This window comes from Protopterus annectens, chromosome 5.part0 (genome assembly GCF_019279795.1).
Source record: "Protopterus annectens isolate FY-2018-M chromosome 5.part0, PAN1.0, whole genome shotgun sequence".
NCBI lineage: Eukaryota > Metazoa > Chordata > Ceratodontiformes > Protopteridae > Protopterus > Protopterus annectens.
Window position 1 is genome coordinate 1451537208 of NC_056735.1, and position 19810 is coordinate 1451557017.

At 38.5% G+C, this 19810-nt stretch overlaps 1 protein-coding gene across 1 annotated transcript in view; it reads right to left on the reverse strand.

Annotated features, from left to right (window-relative positions):
* The window catches only part of CWC15 (CWC15 spliceosome associated protein homolog), a 304908-nt gene extending 285766 nt beyond the window's left edge, over positions 1–19142 (reverse strand). Inside the window, exons 1-2 of the mRNA XM_044071265.1 lie at positions 18953–19142; positions 18358–18489 (exon numbers count right to left, since the gene is read on the reverse strand). Coding sequence (XP_043927200.1) covers positions 18358–18488 — 131 coding nt within the window. The 5' untranslated portion in view covers position 18489; positions 18953–19142. The remainder of the gene's footprint in view (positions 1–18357; positions 18490–18952) is intronic.
* Between the last annotated feature and the right edge of the window lie 668 nt (positions 19143–19810).

Consider the following 19810-nt stretch of genomic DNA (forward strand, 5'->3'; position numbering starts at 1 on the left):
GCAATTTAGGAGTAAAAACTCTCTGTTGGAACCAAGAGAGAATTTATATATATTTTAGCTTAACAAATAAGGCAGACTGACAAAAGATAAACCGGTACAAAGTTTAAGTAATGTTAGAAATGCTTATGGCTTGGTGGATAACATTAAAGAAAAAATAAAGGCAGAAGACTTTATTAATCATGGACAAATGAGTGAGTATGTTAACTGCACAAATACGGAAAAATAAAATCCTCCTTGTAAAAGGATGAGGTTGAAGGAGTAAAACAACAAGCAGTTAATAGTAAAAACTAGAGTTTGAAAGTGGCAAGGCAAAAGCATTACAAGACAAATCACTTGAAAGATAGCAAATAAAAACATTTCTAAGTTATGCAAGACAAAATTTTACACAAGAGATGAAAGGAATTTTCTAGCACAGGGAGGCAGTAACCAAAGCCAAGTGCATATAAGTCTGTTATTTTGGGACCATTTACATGGAAAGAGATGATATAATACCACCAAAATGAGACAGATGGGAAACTGTAAGCTGATGTGACGACGACTTAAGGAGATTAAGAGTATAGAAAATGTATGGGTCAGATGACAGTTCCTTCACAGATAGCCGAAAATGTAAAGTACACTGCTGGTTTATTTATTTAAGGATCAGTACAATCTGAAACACACAAAACAATATCCGGAGAATGAAGCTGTCCGAGTGGTGCTACTAGTTAAAAAAGGAATAAAGGACAGTTCAGAAGTTACAGGCCTTTGGGTTTGACATCATCAAAACCTAGGGCAATAGTAATGACTCTGAAGAGGTGGCTTAAAATTTTTAATTGTGAAAAGACAGGACAGGCATGTATTACACTGGAGTTCTGTCAAACGTACTTAAATGTACAGTGACCAAGTAACCTAGTAGCTATGAACAAAACAAACTATTGGATGTAGTGTTATCTACATTTTAGAAAATCTTTGCTTTGGTGGTATAAAAGAGACATGAAGGAAAGTTACAGTACAGGTAGCAGGCAGAATAACTGGTGTGGATTAAAAGCTGAGACAAGCAAACTGGTGATTAGGGGAGTACAGTGTGTTGATTCTTAAAAGATATTCTTTATAGCCTATATAATCTAATTTCTGTAGAAGAGGGGATCGATTGTACTGTACAGTAAAACAGCTTACAGTGAATCTAAAGAAGAAAACATGCAAAAATTTGAAAACAATTTTCAATGGCAAAGAACGTATGGTTATGCATTCTGGTACAGGGAACAAAGATACACTTTTTTTTTTTTTAAGATGGTGGTGATGGGCACGTGCCGGAGATGAAGAAAATGCATTGGGTATTTAAGATGCAGTTTACGTTCAACATGAAACTGCGACTGCTGATGTTGACAAGATCCAGGGGTGTATTCATAGTTATTTTAATTCTAGGGATGAGAATGTTATTTATCCATTACATAATGTACTGTTTGGGCTTTATCTTTTGTAAAGTCTTATCGTGTAGAGGAGATCGGCATGAGTGACAGAGTGCAAAGGAGAACAATTAAAATTACATGGCGCTGAGGAGCATATCCACATGAAGAAGATTTAAATAGGTCCAATCTGTACACAGTGAAGGAGTAAAACAGAGATGATATGGACAAAATGTGACAAAAGAGATATGTTCAAAGAGCTGGAACAACCAGAAAACTGTGGAAACTATCAATTTAAATAGGATACAAAATCATTTTGACAGACAGTAGCAAACTTTAAAATACACTGATGTCAAAGATAACAGTTTTGGGGAAGGAGGATAAACTTTATGCAACTGCTGGATAATGATAATGGAGTCTTGTGCTACAATCTAAATCAAAACTGCTGTACCAGTGAAATGATAACCGACTGAGAAAAACATTTAGTTTACTGACTTCTTGCATATGAGCTAGTAAATACTTGAAATTCTGAGACTAGCTACTGTTAATCCCAGAACAGGGAGATTGAATGACCACAATTGCAAACTTACATACACTAAGTTCAAGACAGCTCAGAATATTGTATTTTTTCAAGATATGGCAATCTTGGATTTGGTATATGTAAGTTTGGGGTGGTGTAGTGGGGCTTGCCTACTACAAAAGAAACCTTTAAAGGAGAAAAGCAGTGTTCAACATTTGTTGTCCCCCTGTATTTTTGGTCATTTATATTAACTGTTGCACCATTATCAGTCTCAACATTTCAACAGGGAGCCATATGACCTGGGTGGTCAGAAATACAGACCGGTTATTAGTAAAACAATCAGTAAGTAGTGGAATACCACAGGATTAAGTGTTGGGTACCAGTTCTACTTAGTATATTTATACCAGAATACCACTGGGTTATGACAGCAAGATCAGCCAATATGTTTTGTTTTCCTTTTTTTTTTTTTTTTTTTTTTTTCGTTTCTTTTGGTCCCCTCGGACCTCACTACCCCTAGTGCCCAATGACCATGCTGGATCTGCCAGCTACTCTCCAACCCCGCCCACCGACTTACTCAATTTTTGCTGAGGCTGCTCATGGGCTCAGCTCATTTGTTCTTCTACTGGGGGGGGGGGGTTAATGACCTACCCACTGCCCTTTCCCTGCCTGCCACACTCATTTACGTCTAAGGGCAACTTCCTTCTTTGGAGCATGCTCCACTTAGGGAGCATATTAAGAAGTGTCTTCCATCTGCTGTTCCATCAGTTGCCAAAGCTGTTAATTGAACCCGGGCTGGCTGGTCTGTACTCCGGGATTTACCGGAGTGGCAAGATCGGCCAACAGGTTCATAAAATAAGGATTGGCAAGGTAATCATGGATTCTTGGCAGTTTGAAAAGAGGAATCAAGCAACTCGAATGCTGGCCAGATAGATGCAAACTGGGACATAATATAATATAAAAAGCCAAAAAATATGCATTCTAGAGCAGAAGCATAATGAAAATATACAGTCTTGACGGAAATGACTTTAAGCAGAACACATAGGACAGAGGTTTGGGGTAATCATTACTAAATTGAACCATGTTATGCTACGCAAAAAGGCAATGTGAAAGGTAAACAAGATGCTGAGTATACTGGGTGGCAAGTGGACTACCGAGAAGAGAGTTTATCCTTTTCTTATACATCCTACAATGGTCAAATGTGTACCGCTGTGTAGACCCCTACAAGCCCTACTGAGGTAGGGAAACTACACAAGTAAAAAGCACACAATTAAGAGTCAGCAAAATGGTGATAGTTTGAAGTGGGCAGGATATGAGCAATGACTGTGTAAGTAGACAAGTACAAATCAGAGAAAGGGAGAACATGATCTGGACACAGTATATTGAGGATAAGTGGAAGGCATAAAACATTAACAGAAAGGACAGGAGGAAAAGGGTCAGTGATAACATCTGAAATGAGGGTGTTTGAGTTAGGACTCTCATGAATCTGACATTCAAAATAATTATATAGGAAGGCAATATACCTCACTACAATGGTAGGTAGCACCGCTGCACTATGCTCTTCATTTTTATCAGTAGAGTTTACCATAGAACTATTATGTAAAGTTTAATATTTCATTTCTCAGTTACGTTTAATTGTTCCTCCTGTTTATTTAACAAACAATGTTGCATGTACAGCAGGCAGCAGAAAAGGCAATATTTTAATATGCAATAACTTTGCAATGAATACCTAAATGGTATAATCTTAGCAAACCAATCATTCAACTTTCACAGCAAAAATAACTATGTTTTACTCTGTACCTATGCTTAACCTTTACATCATATTTTGACAAAATAGCTGTGAAAATACTGTCCCAACTCAAGGTATGCTACAGAATCTTACACCATCTTTCCCTTATAGCTTGTACCAAGCAAGTGCTCTTATCTCAGCACTTGAATACCATTTCCCCTTAATAAGCTTCTACTCAGCCTACAATACCCATAAACTACAGAAGTTTAATACCAAGATCTACAGATTTGCCCACTTATCTGATCTTGAAAACATCATTGTGAAGTGCTAAAAGATATCAACTGGGACTTCTACTACTCAAGAGTCATAACATTTCTCTCGCTACACGTTTTCTTAAGCTTGGTTACTGACCCCCACTGAACAGAATACTGACTATTAGAAAACAAAACTACCCCCTAAAAAAAGAAAGCCTTAACTTAGTACACCATTCCCCCATTAAAAACTGCCAAAGGAGAAAGGAGCTTCTCCAAATTAGGCTCCAATACCTGCAACAACATAACAAATGCTGTTAGAACCTACAAACATTGGGAGCAGTTAAACCAGCATTAAAATATTACCTTCAAAACAAAATCACTTGTGTACCTTCCTTCATGATGCTGGTTTCTAGTCATCCGTTCATCCACATCTAGTTTGCTATAGGGTGTACATCATGTTGTATGTGCTTTAAAGTATGATATATATTTATTTATTTACTTATTGACATTTGTTAACCAGGTTTGTCCACTGGGCCAGAGACCCATTTTCAGTGGAGGCCCAAGGAGAAAAGCACCAGTTACAGACAATATACTATGCACAAAAATTTGGTTTAGAATAGATACAAACTGCAGTTTGCAAATACAAATTAATAGAAATTCACAGTGATTAGACAAGGACAAGAAAAATGAGGTAAAACAGATCAGTAGATATATACACAAAAGTAAATTAGTAGTAGAACCCCCCCCCCCTTTTTTTTGTTATAGTATTAATAACACTTTTGAAGTGGTGTAGTACTATGTATATTAAGTAGTAGTATTTTAGGAACAGTACAAATTGTGAGATGTGAGAGATGAGAATGCATGTATGGGGTGGAAGGGGTATCATGTGGTAGATGAAGATGCTCAAGGCAAATATGATGGGAAAGATTGTAGAAGAACTGGATAAAGGAATAGTAGTGGAGTTAGGTAGGGTCATGACAAGTACAAGTTTTGGTATTAAGTAAGTGAAGAAGGAGTTCTTTCATGTATATGGTGTGTAATGGAGGGTATGTGGGATGGAAGTTTGTTCCAGGCTTGGGATACAGTGGATTTATACAGTAGATTACCAATAGTTTTCTTAGGTTGGTAGATGTCTAGGAGTTGCTGGTTAGAGGTACAAAGTGTGTGAGTGGGAGTATAGGAGGATACCAAGGAGGAGAAAGCAGGGCAGGAGGATGGTTTGTATAGTATGGAGTGAGTAATTGGAAACGGAGATAGACGGAGTTGTTGTGGAAGTTCTAGCCATTGTAGAGAGTTGAGTGCAAGGCAATGGTGTGAGTTATAAGGGGAGTTTGTGACAATTCTTGCTATTTTGTGGTAAGTTTGTTGGAGTTTGGCCAGGGTAGTGGACTGAATGGATTGGGGTGGCATGGAGAAGAAGGGCCTGTTCCAAGGAGAGTCTAGCACTAGAGGTCAAGAATTTATGGTTTCAGTACAGCATACCCAATTTTTGGTGAGTTTTTTTTTTATATACTTTGAAGGCTATGTAGGTTAAATTTAAGTTTGTCATCAATGATGGCACCTAGAAGCTTCGTGTGGGAGTCTGGTTGAATGGTGGTGTTACTGGAGGAAGTGATGAGAAAGCTAGATTTCAGGTGAGAGAGAGAATGAGGGAGGAATAGCAGGAGATTGTTTTTTTTTTGGGGGGGGGGGGTTCAGGATAAGTAAATTATCAGACAAGATAGAAAAGTGTCCTGGTTAAGAGTGTGAAGGTCAGAGATTTTACTGGAAGTACAGATAAGAATAGAGTTGTCAGCGTACTGAATTAGAGCAGATTATTTGCAAGAAGTATAAAGTTCATTTGTAAAGATTTTGAACAGGAGGGGACCCAAGATGTCAAGACGGAACCTTGGGGTACCCCGGTTGTCACTGGGAGGTAGGGGAGCAGGAGGAGAGCGACTGCTGACTATGAGACAGGTAGCTAGCAAAAAAGGCTAGGGTGGAAGGAGATAGATTAAGGTTAGAAAGTTTAGTTAGAAGAAAAGGATAAGAGACAGTGTCGAAGGCTTTAGAGAGGTCGAGGAAAAGACAGGATACGAGGTGTTTTTTATCACTGGTCTCGGCTATCGTATGTGTAAATGACAGGAGGGCTATGGAAGTGCTGTGGTTAGGGCAGAAGCCATGTTGAGTGGGTGTGAGAAGGTTCTGCTAGAGGAGATAGTTTAGGAGTTGTGAGTGTATACATTTTTCAAGTATTTTGGAGAGGATGGCAATTGGTCGAACGTTTGATGGGTCAGAAAGTTAGGGTGTATGTCATGCTGTACGTGCGTTACATTTGAACAACTAAACTTTGCCAGAATATACTACTGTACATTTTGTAAACAATGTCACAGTTTTTCTTTTGCAGACATACAAGATAATTGCTTACAATGTAAAAGATATTGCGGTTTTGCATAATTAACTCTACTGCCCCAAGCATTAATACCACTTTCTATTATACTATATTGCCTGCTCTCTGAGGCCACACTGACACTGAAGAAAGTCAGTAGACCAGTTCACTTAGCAAGTTATACAAATAAATAAATAAAAATAACAACCAGATCAGATAATACTCAATGACTAAGCATGCCATCATGACACTAACTTTAAATTACACATCACAAAATAATCTGCCAGACCCAGCAGCCTCCAACTGACACCTTAACACAATGCTGCCAAGCAGAAAAGAGCCTGATATCTGTATACTCCTGGATCAATGGACACAAATTACTCGTACCAATATCAGATATAAAAATTTCTACAGCAAATCTGTCATCTTACAATAATGTGCGTTACTTCTAACAATATTTATAAGAGAATTTGTCATTAAAAAGGCCATGCCTACAATCTTACTGGGAAAGATATTCAACAAGTATATGTCCCAAGGCTGAAACTTGCTCACATCTACAGCACCTTTTGGAACAATTTCACTTGATAATCTGTTTTCTTGTAACATCACAACATTATCTGAAGCTGATTTCACAGTCAAATTACTGACCAATCAATATGGAAATGTGAATGAGTAAGTTGTGACGAATATAATGTACAAAGAATATAGAGCAATAGAAAAATTAACCACCATCACTCATTATAAAATATTTTCATTTTACATTAAATACTTTTATATCTGAGTGAGCCACGTTATTGAGGGGCACAGAGTGAAACATCACAGTGGAAGGCAAAAAATGCTGTGCCATGTCAATATATAATGCATTACACTGGAAATATAGACTTTTTTGTTTAACAAAGTGAAAATATGCAATAATTCCATATTTCCATTACTTTTTTAAATGCAAGGAAATAAGGAGTAACATGTTATTACACAGTATTAACTAAAACCTTAGATGAGGTTGAACAAAAATGCCACTGACATCTGCAATATAAGCTGTATAGCTTCAAAGGCATTAGTTACAGAATAACACTCTTAACTATGTATATTAGCAGCATATTTACTATTTCTGTAAATATCTCAAAGAACAAGCACCCACAAAGGAACTACTTGGCATCATATAAAAGATAAAGGCTGGCTAAACAACATACCAGTGATTATATAATTAATAAAATATAGACACATTATCTAAACAGCTGTTTGTGAAAATCTAAAATAAACTAAGTTTGGAATATTTGGCATAATAATATATTAACGTAGGGATGTAAATACGTTGAATATGCTGACTTAAATCATTGTAAAGAAGTTTTGAAATTAAATAAAATATTGCCGTTTGTATTTTTTAAACAGCATTTACTGTTTAAAATAGATTTATATTTGGGTTTTGTTTTTAAACTTGCTATAAAAACTGTGACATCCACTGCAGACAGTTATTAATGATTTAAACATGGAAGAAAAAAAAAAAAACAGTGGTGTAATTCTTAGTCAGTCTACAGAGTATGCAAAGCCATGCAAGGAGCTTTCATACTAAGCAAGGGATCCATTTTCATATAGTGCTCACTACTCAGTAGTACACTTCTGCCCTAATGAACCACAAAGGGTTTAGACCTGGCCTATGCTAATTAGTTCTAAAGGCATCCTACTGCATTAGAGTGTATGGTGATTCACAGACATCTGCATTACATGACACCTGTGCAAAGCAGTACACAAAATGCATAAACGTACACAGACATTAAGCTATATGCACTTAGGCATTCCGAAGGAACAGCCTCATCAAGGTGAAGTGGAGCAGTGCACTGTGTACAAATTAATTTGTGTTTCTGTGCCTGTGTGCACGTGATATTGGAACAGTGTGTAAGTTGTTAGAGTGATTGTATGTGCCTGAACACTTGCTGGAGTGAGAGAATGTCTGTGTGTGTGTGTGTGTGTGATGCCTACTGCATGAAGTGACCAGTGGCTGGCATAAACAGGAAGACTAAGGATGCACAGCATGGTGACACTGAATGCATATACGTCTATCTCTGTGTGTGCATGTGTAAACATGTGTGTGCGAATGCCTGTGCAAGTACGCTCCTCTCTACGCCTATCTGTGTATATCTGGGGGTAGGTGGGTATCTGTATGATTTCTAGCTGGTATCTGAGCTACTTACTTGCACAGAACAGTTGGGTGTTCAGCTAACCAGTTGTTTAAACTTCTCAACTGAGACAGATTAAAACAAAATTTGCATAAGTATGAAAGTAATTCACCAGCATACAGACTGTAAAGTATTTCTAACTACATTTACCTAGAAAAGTACAACTTGTTCTATCCAAACTAAACCATGACTATGAATTCAAGCCAAAGACACTGCAAACAAACTGTAACCATTCACTAGCAAATGTGCAGATAAAAGCATTTCCTCAAGTTAATCCAACTAATGAAATATCACGTTGTCACTGGTACAGTGTAAGAACTACACAAATTTAAAGTTATTCAGCTCTTCAGTAAACAAATCTCTAAAGATACTCAAAATCATAACTCACCTCTAATACTGACAAAAACAAGTTCACATAAAACTGCAGAAGTAGCAATCGTCTTAACGGCACAATTAAAACTGCTGTCATTAAAACAATGGGTTCAGTTCACAACATGTTTTCACTGAAGAGCAAGCTAAAGAATACCATTAGTCAACACCTACATTAGCACCATTACTACACGCTTCTCAAAAAGATACTCATTACCAAAAGCATAAGTGTATTTATATACAGAAAACAGCTGTGTTTATCCGACTGTCACTACTAGCCTGGGCATCAAGGAACTCCAACATACAGATTTGAAAAGACTGTTCCTGTGGTGTTGCAGTTTGTGTCTTATACAGACATACAAGGGCCAGTAAAACATCACTGTACCTCCTTTTTAAGTGACAGACAACTTTGTCTTACCAAACACCTTGCAATAAAGAAGTAGATGCTGTACTGTCAACGGCCGCTGCTATTACAGTGCCAAATCCACAATTGTTTAAACACTGCATCTAACTTGCATTTTTCAAAGGGGTCATCATTACTAAAAATACAGTATATGCTTTTCTAATCTTAACAGAAATGTTGTTCTTAAAGAAAAACTTCTCTACTTCTCTATGAAACTGAAAAAAATACATCTTTTTCCCCTATCTTGACATTCTGTGCAACACTAAACACACCAAAATCATTCAAGGAGTTTCTTATTAAATTTTACATTTCTTACATGCCAAAATGAACATCAATGGAACTACCATACTGCTGATTCTCTTCAGTCTCTTCAGCCTAAAAGCTAGTGGAATCTTATTAGAGAGGACATTTACTTTCCCTACATTTAGGTTCATACTAGGCTATCTGCCCTAGGGCATTTATAAGCCTAGCCAGAATGTGTTTGGCTTTCGCCACCCATTTTAAATTTATTTTGCTATGCCCTTTTTCGAGGTTAGTATACTGTGCCTCTGTCTAACAGTGACACAGAAGTGATACCGGGTAAACCTCGATCTCCCATCCACTCATCAAGATTCCTCTTGAAGAGAGTCAATGAGGGACTCTGCCTAACCTGGACTGGGATTTTATTCCAGAGTGAAGGGAGCCTCTGGGTTATGAATCTGTCCCTCCAGCATGTCCTATTTATTTCAGTGCTGAGGTTCAAGTCTCTCGAGCGTGGCTCGATGGGATTTGGATTTTCTGAGGTGCAGCATGTCCATTAATTCCAGGTTGGACATGGCTTTATACATCAGGCACAGATCGCCTCTGAACAGGCGGTATGCCACTGAGTAGAGCTGGAGTTTCTTTAACCGGGCAGCATATGGCATCTGTTTGAGCCCTTTGATCCTCTTGGTGAGGTACTTTTGGGGTCTTTCCAGTTGCTGCAGGTGTCTGGTAAGGTACATCCCAAAAGGGGCATTGTACTCAATTAAGGGCCTGATGAGGGATGAGTAAAGAGGCACGATGGCGTCCCCTGATCTAGATGTGAATCCCTTCATGATTAGGTGGGCTATATAAAATGTTTTTCTAACCACTTTGGCCATGTGGTTGTCAAATGAGAGATTGCTATCAACTTGGGTCCCCAGGTCCCTAATTACTTCTTCTGTACTTAATGGATTACCACCTATGTGGTAATTTGTGGGCACTTTGTTTTTGCCAAAGGGGATGACTATACACTTTTTGGCATTTAGCTTGAGGCCATGGCTCTGGCACCAGTTGTCTGTTTCTATGAGGCCCTTTTGGAGGATGCTTGTGTCGGCTGGAGAGTCGATTATGGCGCCCCGTTTGCAGTCATCTGTGAACTTGGTCAGCCACAGTCCTTCCGTGTTGGCCCGTACCTCCGAGAAATATATACCGAACAAGAGAGGTCCCAGGACTGAGCCTTGTGGGACACCACTTGTAACTGGTTTGGAGTCTGACATGGCTCCAGCAATTCTAACCATGTGGGTTCTGTCCTTGAGCCAATTTGCAATCCATCTAGTGACATAGGGGTTTATATTTAAGCTGGTGAGCTTATCTATAATGCCCGAGTGGGGTATTGTATCCAAGGCTTTTGCGAGGTCCAGGTAGGCTGTGTGGACCACCTTCCCCTCGTCAATGGCCTTGGTGACTGTTTCAAAGAAATCAACCAGGTTTAAGAGGCAAGATGTGCCCTTAACAAAGCCGAACTAGGTAGGATCCAGTGTCTGTAGGTCCCCAATATCTTTATTTATGAGGTCCATGATGATCCTTTCCATAGCTTTGCAGACCAAGCTAGTCAGGCTTATGGGGCGATAGTTTCCAGGATCCGTTGAGGCACCACCTTTATGGAGAGGGACCACTGTTGCTGTACGCCACTCTTTGGGCACATATCCTGTAGTGAGGATGAGATTGAACAGTAGTTTTATGTTTGGGTTTAGCTCTTCTTGGAGTTCATGTAGGACGCAGCCCGGGACACCATCTGGTCCCATTGATGCTGTGTGTTTTGCTTTGGAAAGGGCGGCTCTTACCTGAGCATCTGAGATGTCAGGGGGACAGCACTCTGCTGGGATAGATATTTGCCCTTTTGGTGGGGGGGGGGAGTTTGTGCTGAACCTGTCAGCTAGGATGTTGGCAATGTCTGTGGGTTCGGTGTATTTTTTGCCATTTTGGACTAATTCTGAGCATATCTGGGAATTACCACCCAGGTTCCTAACATAACTAAAGAAAGCCTTGTGATTATCCTTAGTGTCCTGTGCAATTTTTCTCTCGAAGCTGGCCTTAGACAATTTTATGTGTGCCCGTAGTTATTTGCTAATACTGATCAGTGATGCCTTCCCTTTTTGGGATTTTGCTCTATCATTTAGTAGCTTCCTCCTTCTATTGTATAGTTTGTTTATGGCTGGGGTCCACCAGACAGGACGTCTGCCTTTGGAGGATTGGGTCTTGGTTTTATTTGGGATCGCATGATCCATGCATTCCTGAAGGTGTTCATAGAATGCGTTTATAAAGGATTCTGTGGTCTGGGCCGTATTTTCCACAGGCCCGTGGGCTTTGAAGGATTCCACCTCAGTTTTGAGGAGTGTGAAATTTGCTTTAGAGAAGTTTTTCACTGTGGTTTTCTGGGCAGGGGGTGGGGTCGGGATATGAATATCCAGTGAGATTAGTTTATGGTCTGACCTTACCAGTGAGGGATACACTTCTGGTCTGGAGCATAGAGTCCCCATGTTGGTGATGATCAGGTCCAGTATGTTTTCCCCTCTTGTGGGAGTGGTAACAAGTTGTTCCATAGCATTTGAGTTTATAAATTCTAGGAACCTTTGGGCTAGGGTGTTGGAGCTAGAGTAATGCTCCCAGTCTATGTTTGGGTAGTTGAAGTCGCCCAATATAATGGTGTTCGGAGAGACCTTCATATTTTCCAGTGTTTTCAGGAAGGCCGAGTGGGGTTCCTGGGTTTGGGAGGGTGGTCTGTAGCAGGCTATAAACTGGAAGGCAGTTTTACCCACTGTTAGTTGCACATGGATAGTCTCTGATGCTTCTTGCTTTGCCACCAACCTGGAGGTGTGGGTATCTTTGATGAATATCGATACTCCCCCTCCTTTTGTGGTTCGGTCCAAGTTTTGGGGCCGAAAAGCATGGTATGAGGTATAACCTGTAGTGCTGGGGTGTTCTCGGGAGCTCTGAACCAGGTTTCTGTTACTGCACAGATATCGATGTTCTCCATGCTAAGGAGAGTTTCGAGTGCGTGCATCTTGAGGTTTAGACTTCTGGCGTTGAGTAGCATTACTCTTAGTTTCTTATCCCTTGTGATACCTATGGAGGCGGCAAGCTGACAGGCATTGGATCCCCTTTGAATGACACCAGTACTTAAGCCAATTGTTGAAATTGATCATCTTGTCTTCATATTGTGGCATCATTCTTGGTGAGGGTAAGATGCTACTCAAGGTCAGGGTCATACCGGCCTGGGCTACATGCTCAGAGAGCTCCTCTATGTCTCTTTTCATGTAGTCCAGGGAGGTACGTCTCAGGTCATTCACACCAGCATGGTCAATGACGGAGTCATATTTGTACTTGCCTTGGAGTGACCTGAGTGCTTGTGTTATGTGGCGGATCCTAGCGCCCGACAGGCTGCTCACCGTGACCCTCTCCTTGTTCAGCCTGGTGAGCGGGACGTCAGAGTGCCTGACGATAGAGTCACCTATTACAAGTGTATCAGGTGTTTTGTTTAGTCTTAAGGGCTGTGACTGTTCAGCACACTGGCTTTGTGAGATACGTGTAACATAATTACTGTAACATGCACTTATTACACACTGCTAAAAGAAAAAAAAAAACATTTGCTTCAGTGCAAAATAGGTGAGCAGCAGGCTTTTAAGTGTTGAAATATGCAAATTTCAGACTCTTCCCCTACGTCTACTGTATGTGAAAGTTGCCAGCAAGCCTAGATGGCCTGCTCATTCATCTGTGACTAACAGTTTTATTTCAAAAAGCCAGTAAAGCAAATAGTATGACAAGTTTGTCATATTTTTAATTACATGGATAAAGGGTACATTCCATTAGTGAAAAGTTCAGACTATTAATTAATTTTTACTGAAGCTGTGATGCAACACATCTGTGTTCTGCATGTAAAGAATTTTTCCAACAACTTGCTTTCCAACAGGACTGTCACTTTAGTTGTAAATGTGTGCTTTATAGCACTTTAAATTTGTGTCTTGCTTAGGTCAACAATGTAAAATTGTGGACAACCACTAAGTTTAAAGAAGAGAGAGAATTTCCTTTCTGAAACATGAACTTTGTAAAGGAAAATTTGTGAAACATTCATGATCTGTGACATGAAATTAGCAGAAATGCAGAAAAGGAAAGGTTTTTCCTGGGCATTACACTATATCTAGCCAACATTATAAGAAGTAAATAACTCTGGGATAAGGTTAACTACACTAAAAGATTTGAGTTATCCTTCAATGTAAAAAAGTTGTTTTAACTGGTTGTCATCACTTTTGTGTACACCATTCTCTTCAGTGTTTTTATGATGTGCACTGTATAACTTCACATTGTTTATACAGAAGTTACATTTTCACATCAATCAATATACCCTCAGTTATGGTTTACATAAAACAGACTCACAGATTACATTCACACATTTCCATTAGACTGAAATCATGATGTTATACACACAATCAAAACCCATCCAAGACATATATGGATTTTCTTAACTCTTGCAAATATGACAAGAATGGACCACTTCTTCTTTGACTTAATGCACTAATTTGTGCATTACAACGAATGTAACAGTAACATGCTCTGGCACAGTAATCTATATTTTTTTATTTCTTCAACATGTAGAAGGGCTGAGCAAAATGAGAGCACATTCAGCAATAAACTTAGACATAATATGAAAAGAGTAGGGTACAAAGTATGGCAAACACAAAACTTGAAAAATTAGTCAGGCAGCTATATCATAGCATGTACACTACAAATCTGATAAGTACAGCATGTTTTTCAAAATGTGTTCTCATCAGCTGACAAAAGTTACTGCACTGATTCTCTACTTACATAATTGTTTATATGTTTATTAAGTGCGTAAGTGAATTGATCCTCTCAGACCTTTTACCAAACACAACCTGGAATGTGAGAACAAATAAAATACCCATGTGCAATTTAGAGTAGCCATTCAACCAGCACATCTTTTTGAAGATCACAGGAAAGTGCATTACATGAAATAAAAAACATAAGAATGGAAGGGAATGCAAAACTCACAGAAAAAAAGAAAGAAATCAGAATCTAAGCCTGTGATGTGGCTTGGATGGCCTAGTGATGATATAAACTTAGACGCTGTCCTTAAAACCCATGCAGCTGGGAACAATTATAAATTACCTTTTACAGTGATAGTGAAAGAACAGAATAATATTTGGGGCCTAATGGAATATCAGATGCTGCTACTTTTTGACTGAGTAATGGAAAAGAATCTAATGGCACTAGAGAAGGTGATGAGCAGCAAAAAAAAAAAAAAAAAACACACCACAACATGGGTTGTGGAGACAGGTGGTGCACACACAGCTAGGGATGTGGCACATTTAGTATTTTGTGGGCTGGGGAACAAAAAACAGCAGCTTGGTATCTTCCCTTTATAAGCAACCATCTAGCACAAGTGACAGTGAAACAATGATCTTTATATGGAAACATGATCATGTACCTTCAAGTTTTATTTAGGAATGGCTGGTACCTCAAGTGGTTAACATGTTGATCCCCCCACATCTAACAGCAGGAGAAAGCACTTAAAAATATTTATTTTTATTTGTATTAAATGGGAGCTGCTGTGCTCTTTGTTGAGCAGCAAGTTACTAGCCTGGAATGAAAATGCTTGAAGTTTTTTTTGTTTATTTTTTTAATGTGCTAATTTAAATGGACAAAGTTTGTTTTTGTTATGTTCTGATACCAGCAATTGAACAGTCAATAATAAACTAGATTAGCAAAGTATGCCTTTATTTCTTTCTTTAAATATAAGGTAAAATATCTGTTCTGCATTTACTGGGAGATAATCAGAGGAATAATACCAGTACAAATACTCTCAAAGCAAAGTACTTCTCCATTTCTGACTCAGATTAATGCATACACAACAGGTTTACCCAGTAGTCAGTAACAAACAAACAAATAGCAAGTGTCAAAACTTTTTGCTCCATCTCAAAGGGTTACTACCCAGTTGACCAGCCTCTCATTTTATTTAATACTTTGAATCGGGTATTTGGGGAAGAACGCTTTCTAATCAAAGTAACAAATCTAGTTAAAGCAGATAACTCTAGTTTGGCTCAAAATAAAAAGACAGAAGCTTGTCTACTGCCATTCCTTCTTTTCAGACTAGAGACTGCCAGCTAGCTCAAAAATGATGACAAAAAAACAAAGCAAACTGTCCAATGGACCTGTTTTGATCAGGTTCAAAAGTCCTGGTACAAATATTAAAGCTTCTGCCATCCAATTAAAAAAAAAAAAAAATTGCAAGGTGTACTAGGAAAAACAAAAGTAGTCAATAAGTTACAAACATCAGATTGTCAGCAGTACAAAGTCCACAACTGCTCAATTCCTCTCCTTTTTCTGGTTGGAAACATTTGCGCACATATCCATCAGCCAAAACTGTTCTGGAAAAACAAAGGCAAAATAATTTCATGAAAGCAGCTACCATCAGGCTAATAAACCTATGGAGTACTAACTTATTTTCTGCTTGAAAACACAAACACTGACTGCCTTTTCTGCTAAGAAAGAAATGTTACAAAAGGTCTTGCTAACAACTCCCCCAAATTAATTTCTCTCATACCCTTTCTCCCTACAAATGAATGTCTAAAGTTGATCAGTTATACTGACAACATTAATTAGTTACCACTTCCCAGCAACTTATTTTCTAAACAATAATATGTTTCATTCTTTTATCATGCCTGTGGCGTCCCCACTCTGGGCCAAAAATCAAATAGCCTGAATCCTCACCACTGGCACCAGAGAGGGATATTCACTTGGAACAAAAAGGCATACACCCAGTCTTTCCAGACGCAGTTCTCTGCAACAAGCACAATTTCCCTTAAGACCACCCAGGGAACACACCCAGTCCAGGGTTTGGATTTCTCTCTCTCTCTGTGCAGGTCCCCAAGATTCCCCACTGGCACAGCTGTACAGTGGAGTCCTAAGCCAAGCATCCAAGCCAAGTCTTCCACCACTCTCTCTGTGAGACCAGTGCTTCATGTCCCTCACACAAGGAAAAGTTGGCACAGATTTAACACCTATGCCCCCTTCTGCCCAGACAATAAGGTAGTTACCACCAAACACTCCAAAGCCAGCTAACTCTAAGGCTCTTGCAAGGATACCCAATTATACTGAGTGAAATTAATATTAATACAAATGGTAGTTTGATCAACAGCAAAACTTTCAGAAATCACCACAATGTGTCACCAATAATAAATAATAAAAACATGAAAATACAGAATATCTATTTACAATAAACATCAGAGTTTCAATCACAGGAAATATTCCAAATAACACAGGTGGACAGGTTCACACAGTTATACAAAAACAATACTTAACTAATCTCACTATATTTTCCTGACTGATCTAAAGAATTATTATTCCATGGTTACTTACTAGAACAAGGAAAGATGAAGTAGGTTGATTGATCCTTCTATGTCAGGCGCTATGAGACTTCAGTCTCACCTAGTATTAAAATATAATTTTTAGTGAAGAATTACAGAATGACATCACATACATCTGGTCATCTGACATATAGTTCCCATGCTATACCCCCTTAGCTAGAAGCTGTCAGGAGTTAGCACATGTGTCAATAATACACACACACACACACACACACACACACACACACACACACACACACACACACACACACACACACACACACACACACACACACACACACACCCTTGCTAAGATCTGCTGCAGCTCCTGGAAGTCATGAAACAATTTCAAAACCTCCACCCTTCTAGAGTAGCAATTAGTTCACCCCACAGACAATGCAAAAAGCTTCCTAGTATAGACTTTTTCTGTATGGCTGCATTGAGAACTGTAAGATACAATCTTTATGGTCTAAACCATATAATTTAATTTCAAACTATTTTCAAAGTTAGGTGGATTGAGATTAACCTCTTCTCTTTCAGTATCCTCTGTTAAAACATACACATTTAAACAATTACAATAATGCACGTACATTTCTTTTTCTTTCCAGAAGGACACACTGTTGGTAAATTTTTCAACACAAGCAGCTTTACAAATACATTTTTCAACACAAGCATCTGTACAAATCAGTTTGATATACAAATGACATACAATTCTTTACAAAAGTCCAGCTAGCTGCATTGGCATATGTTACACATCTACTGCCCTACTTCTCCTGACACAGCTGTAATACCTCACATTGTCACAATGCCACCAAGCAGGAACACAGAATTGCAATACTCCCTTATCTACAAATAAAACTGGACTTCGGGGGACATGCCTGGATTTCTACACTATAAAGGTTGAATCATGAAGCCTTTTTGGGTCAAGAACACCCACTTCTAATTATGACTGATCTCTCCTGTCACAGTGATTTCAATCGGTCTTTTATTTCTGCCAACCAGCTCAACTCTGCCTAAGGTTTTCTCCACCAAGACCACTAAAACATTCTGCAACAAATAAAAAATAATAATTCTTCAGTTTACACATGGCACATCACCTTGAACTCCTGTTTAAACAGCCAGTAAAAGAAAAAGTCAAACAGCATATATAACGAAGTATTTAAGAATCTACTGTCTGCTATACTTTTAGCCAGGATTTTATGGTTGAACACAACTAGGTATGTATGTACGTACCTATCATAAGACACATGATACACATCAGTCATGCAATAATTATTTGCTTTTGTTGAATACTACCATAACAATAAAAGTAAAATTATGTGCTTTAATGTACATTACCTGACTTACAGCAAGTATTAAATATGCTATTTTCAACACGTTATCCTATCATGCGCGGCAGAACCATTCTGGAAAAGGCTCTGTTAAACTTGTACTGGGAATAGTTGACTCCTGCCTGGTACAATGCAAAATATAATAGTTCAGAAGGAAGAAAACTGTCATTCTTCGTAGCTTTACCTGTACTTGATTTTTGTATGGGAAGGAAGGTCCCTGCTGGAATACTGTTTGGAGAGCTGACTTAAGTCCCCCTCTCCTTTTCCTCGTCCTCCCCTTGCAGGCTCAAAAGTCGGTCTGGCAGCGGTCGTCATCCTGTAAAACACAGGAGTATAAAAGGCATAGCGTAAGAAATAAGGAAATCCTCTGAACTTCTAAAACTGATTTATTGATTACCATCAGCAAAAAATGAGATACATTCCACCAGATCAGAAATGTAAAATATATATATTTATTAATTGAAATGTGATGTTTAGGGCATCAGTAAAGAACCTCACCCAGTGTAAAAGCGATTTAAATTTACACGAAAGTGTATTGAACAGCTATTGCAATATGTGCAAATTTTACAAAGTACTTAAATAAAAAGTAACAATTTGGGGAAAAGCGTTTTTCAAACGCTTTACTAAAGAACACAGCTTTTGACATTAGACACACATAAGAAAACAATAACTGTGCTCTCCTTATTATGAGTGGATTTCTACCCATGTTTATATTTATTCTAACAACGGCCACTTTTATTCCTTTGGACAACGTGGAGAAGTATAAAACAGCAACTCACCCGCCGGTTTCCTGACCTCACCAGTGCACAATATATTCTTTATCCTATCAATATTAAATTACTATTATTTTGTAAAATACAACTCTGAATACAATAAAATTTACTGTTAAAGGAAGTCTCCAACTAAAGCGGAAGTGCTACATGATAAATATGGTACGTGGATTTGCGTCTGAAAATGATGTCCTCCCTGTAAAGAAATCGTTGCTTTACGCGTTCATTGCTTTTTCATTTATGTTAATATTAGTTACATATTGCCACCTTGTGGTGAATGGCAAAAGCGCAAAGGGGCATAGATTTTATGAGTGAAGACAGAGCTGCCAAGTTTATCAGACAACCTGTCAGATAAAGACGTGGAAATACTATAAATACTTGAAATATCGTACACTTTCTTCCATTGCTCTCAGCAGAATCAGGGACACTTTTAAGATAGTGCTATTATCACAGTTCTCAGACTCTTAAGAGGTCAGTGTGGAACACTGACCCTAGCAATGTGTGACAAACAGTCAAAATGTGGAACACCATATTTTTCGCACTGCATGAAAATGCAACACTTCCAAGGAGTCTGGCTGAAGTGGGCTTTCAGAGAAATATTAAGCTAGGGAATCCTGTACATTTGCACAAGTATGTAATTTATTTAAATAATAACCAACGACGTGGTGTGCTATATTGAAGATTTACCCATGGTTGGCATGGTTTAATCACGAGGGCGAAGCCTAAATGATTAAATAAAGCCGACCACGGGTAAATTTAGGTATACCACAACCACAGAGTCGGTTATTGCTATTATACAATGACATTATTTAAGAAAAAAACCCTTAATTTTCTTAAATAATGTCTTTGTATAATGGTGCATTACTG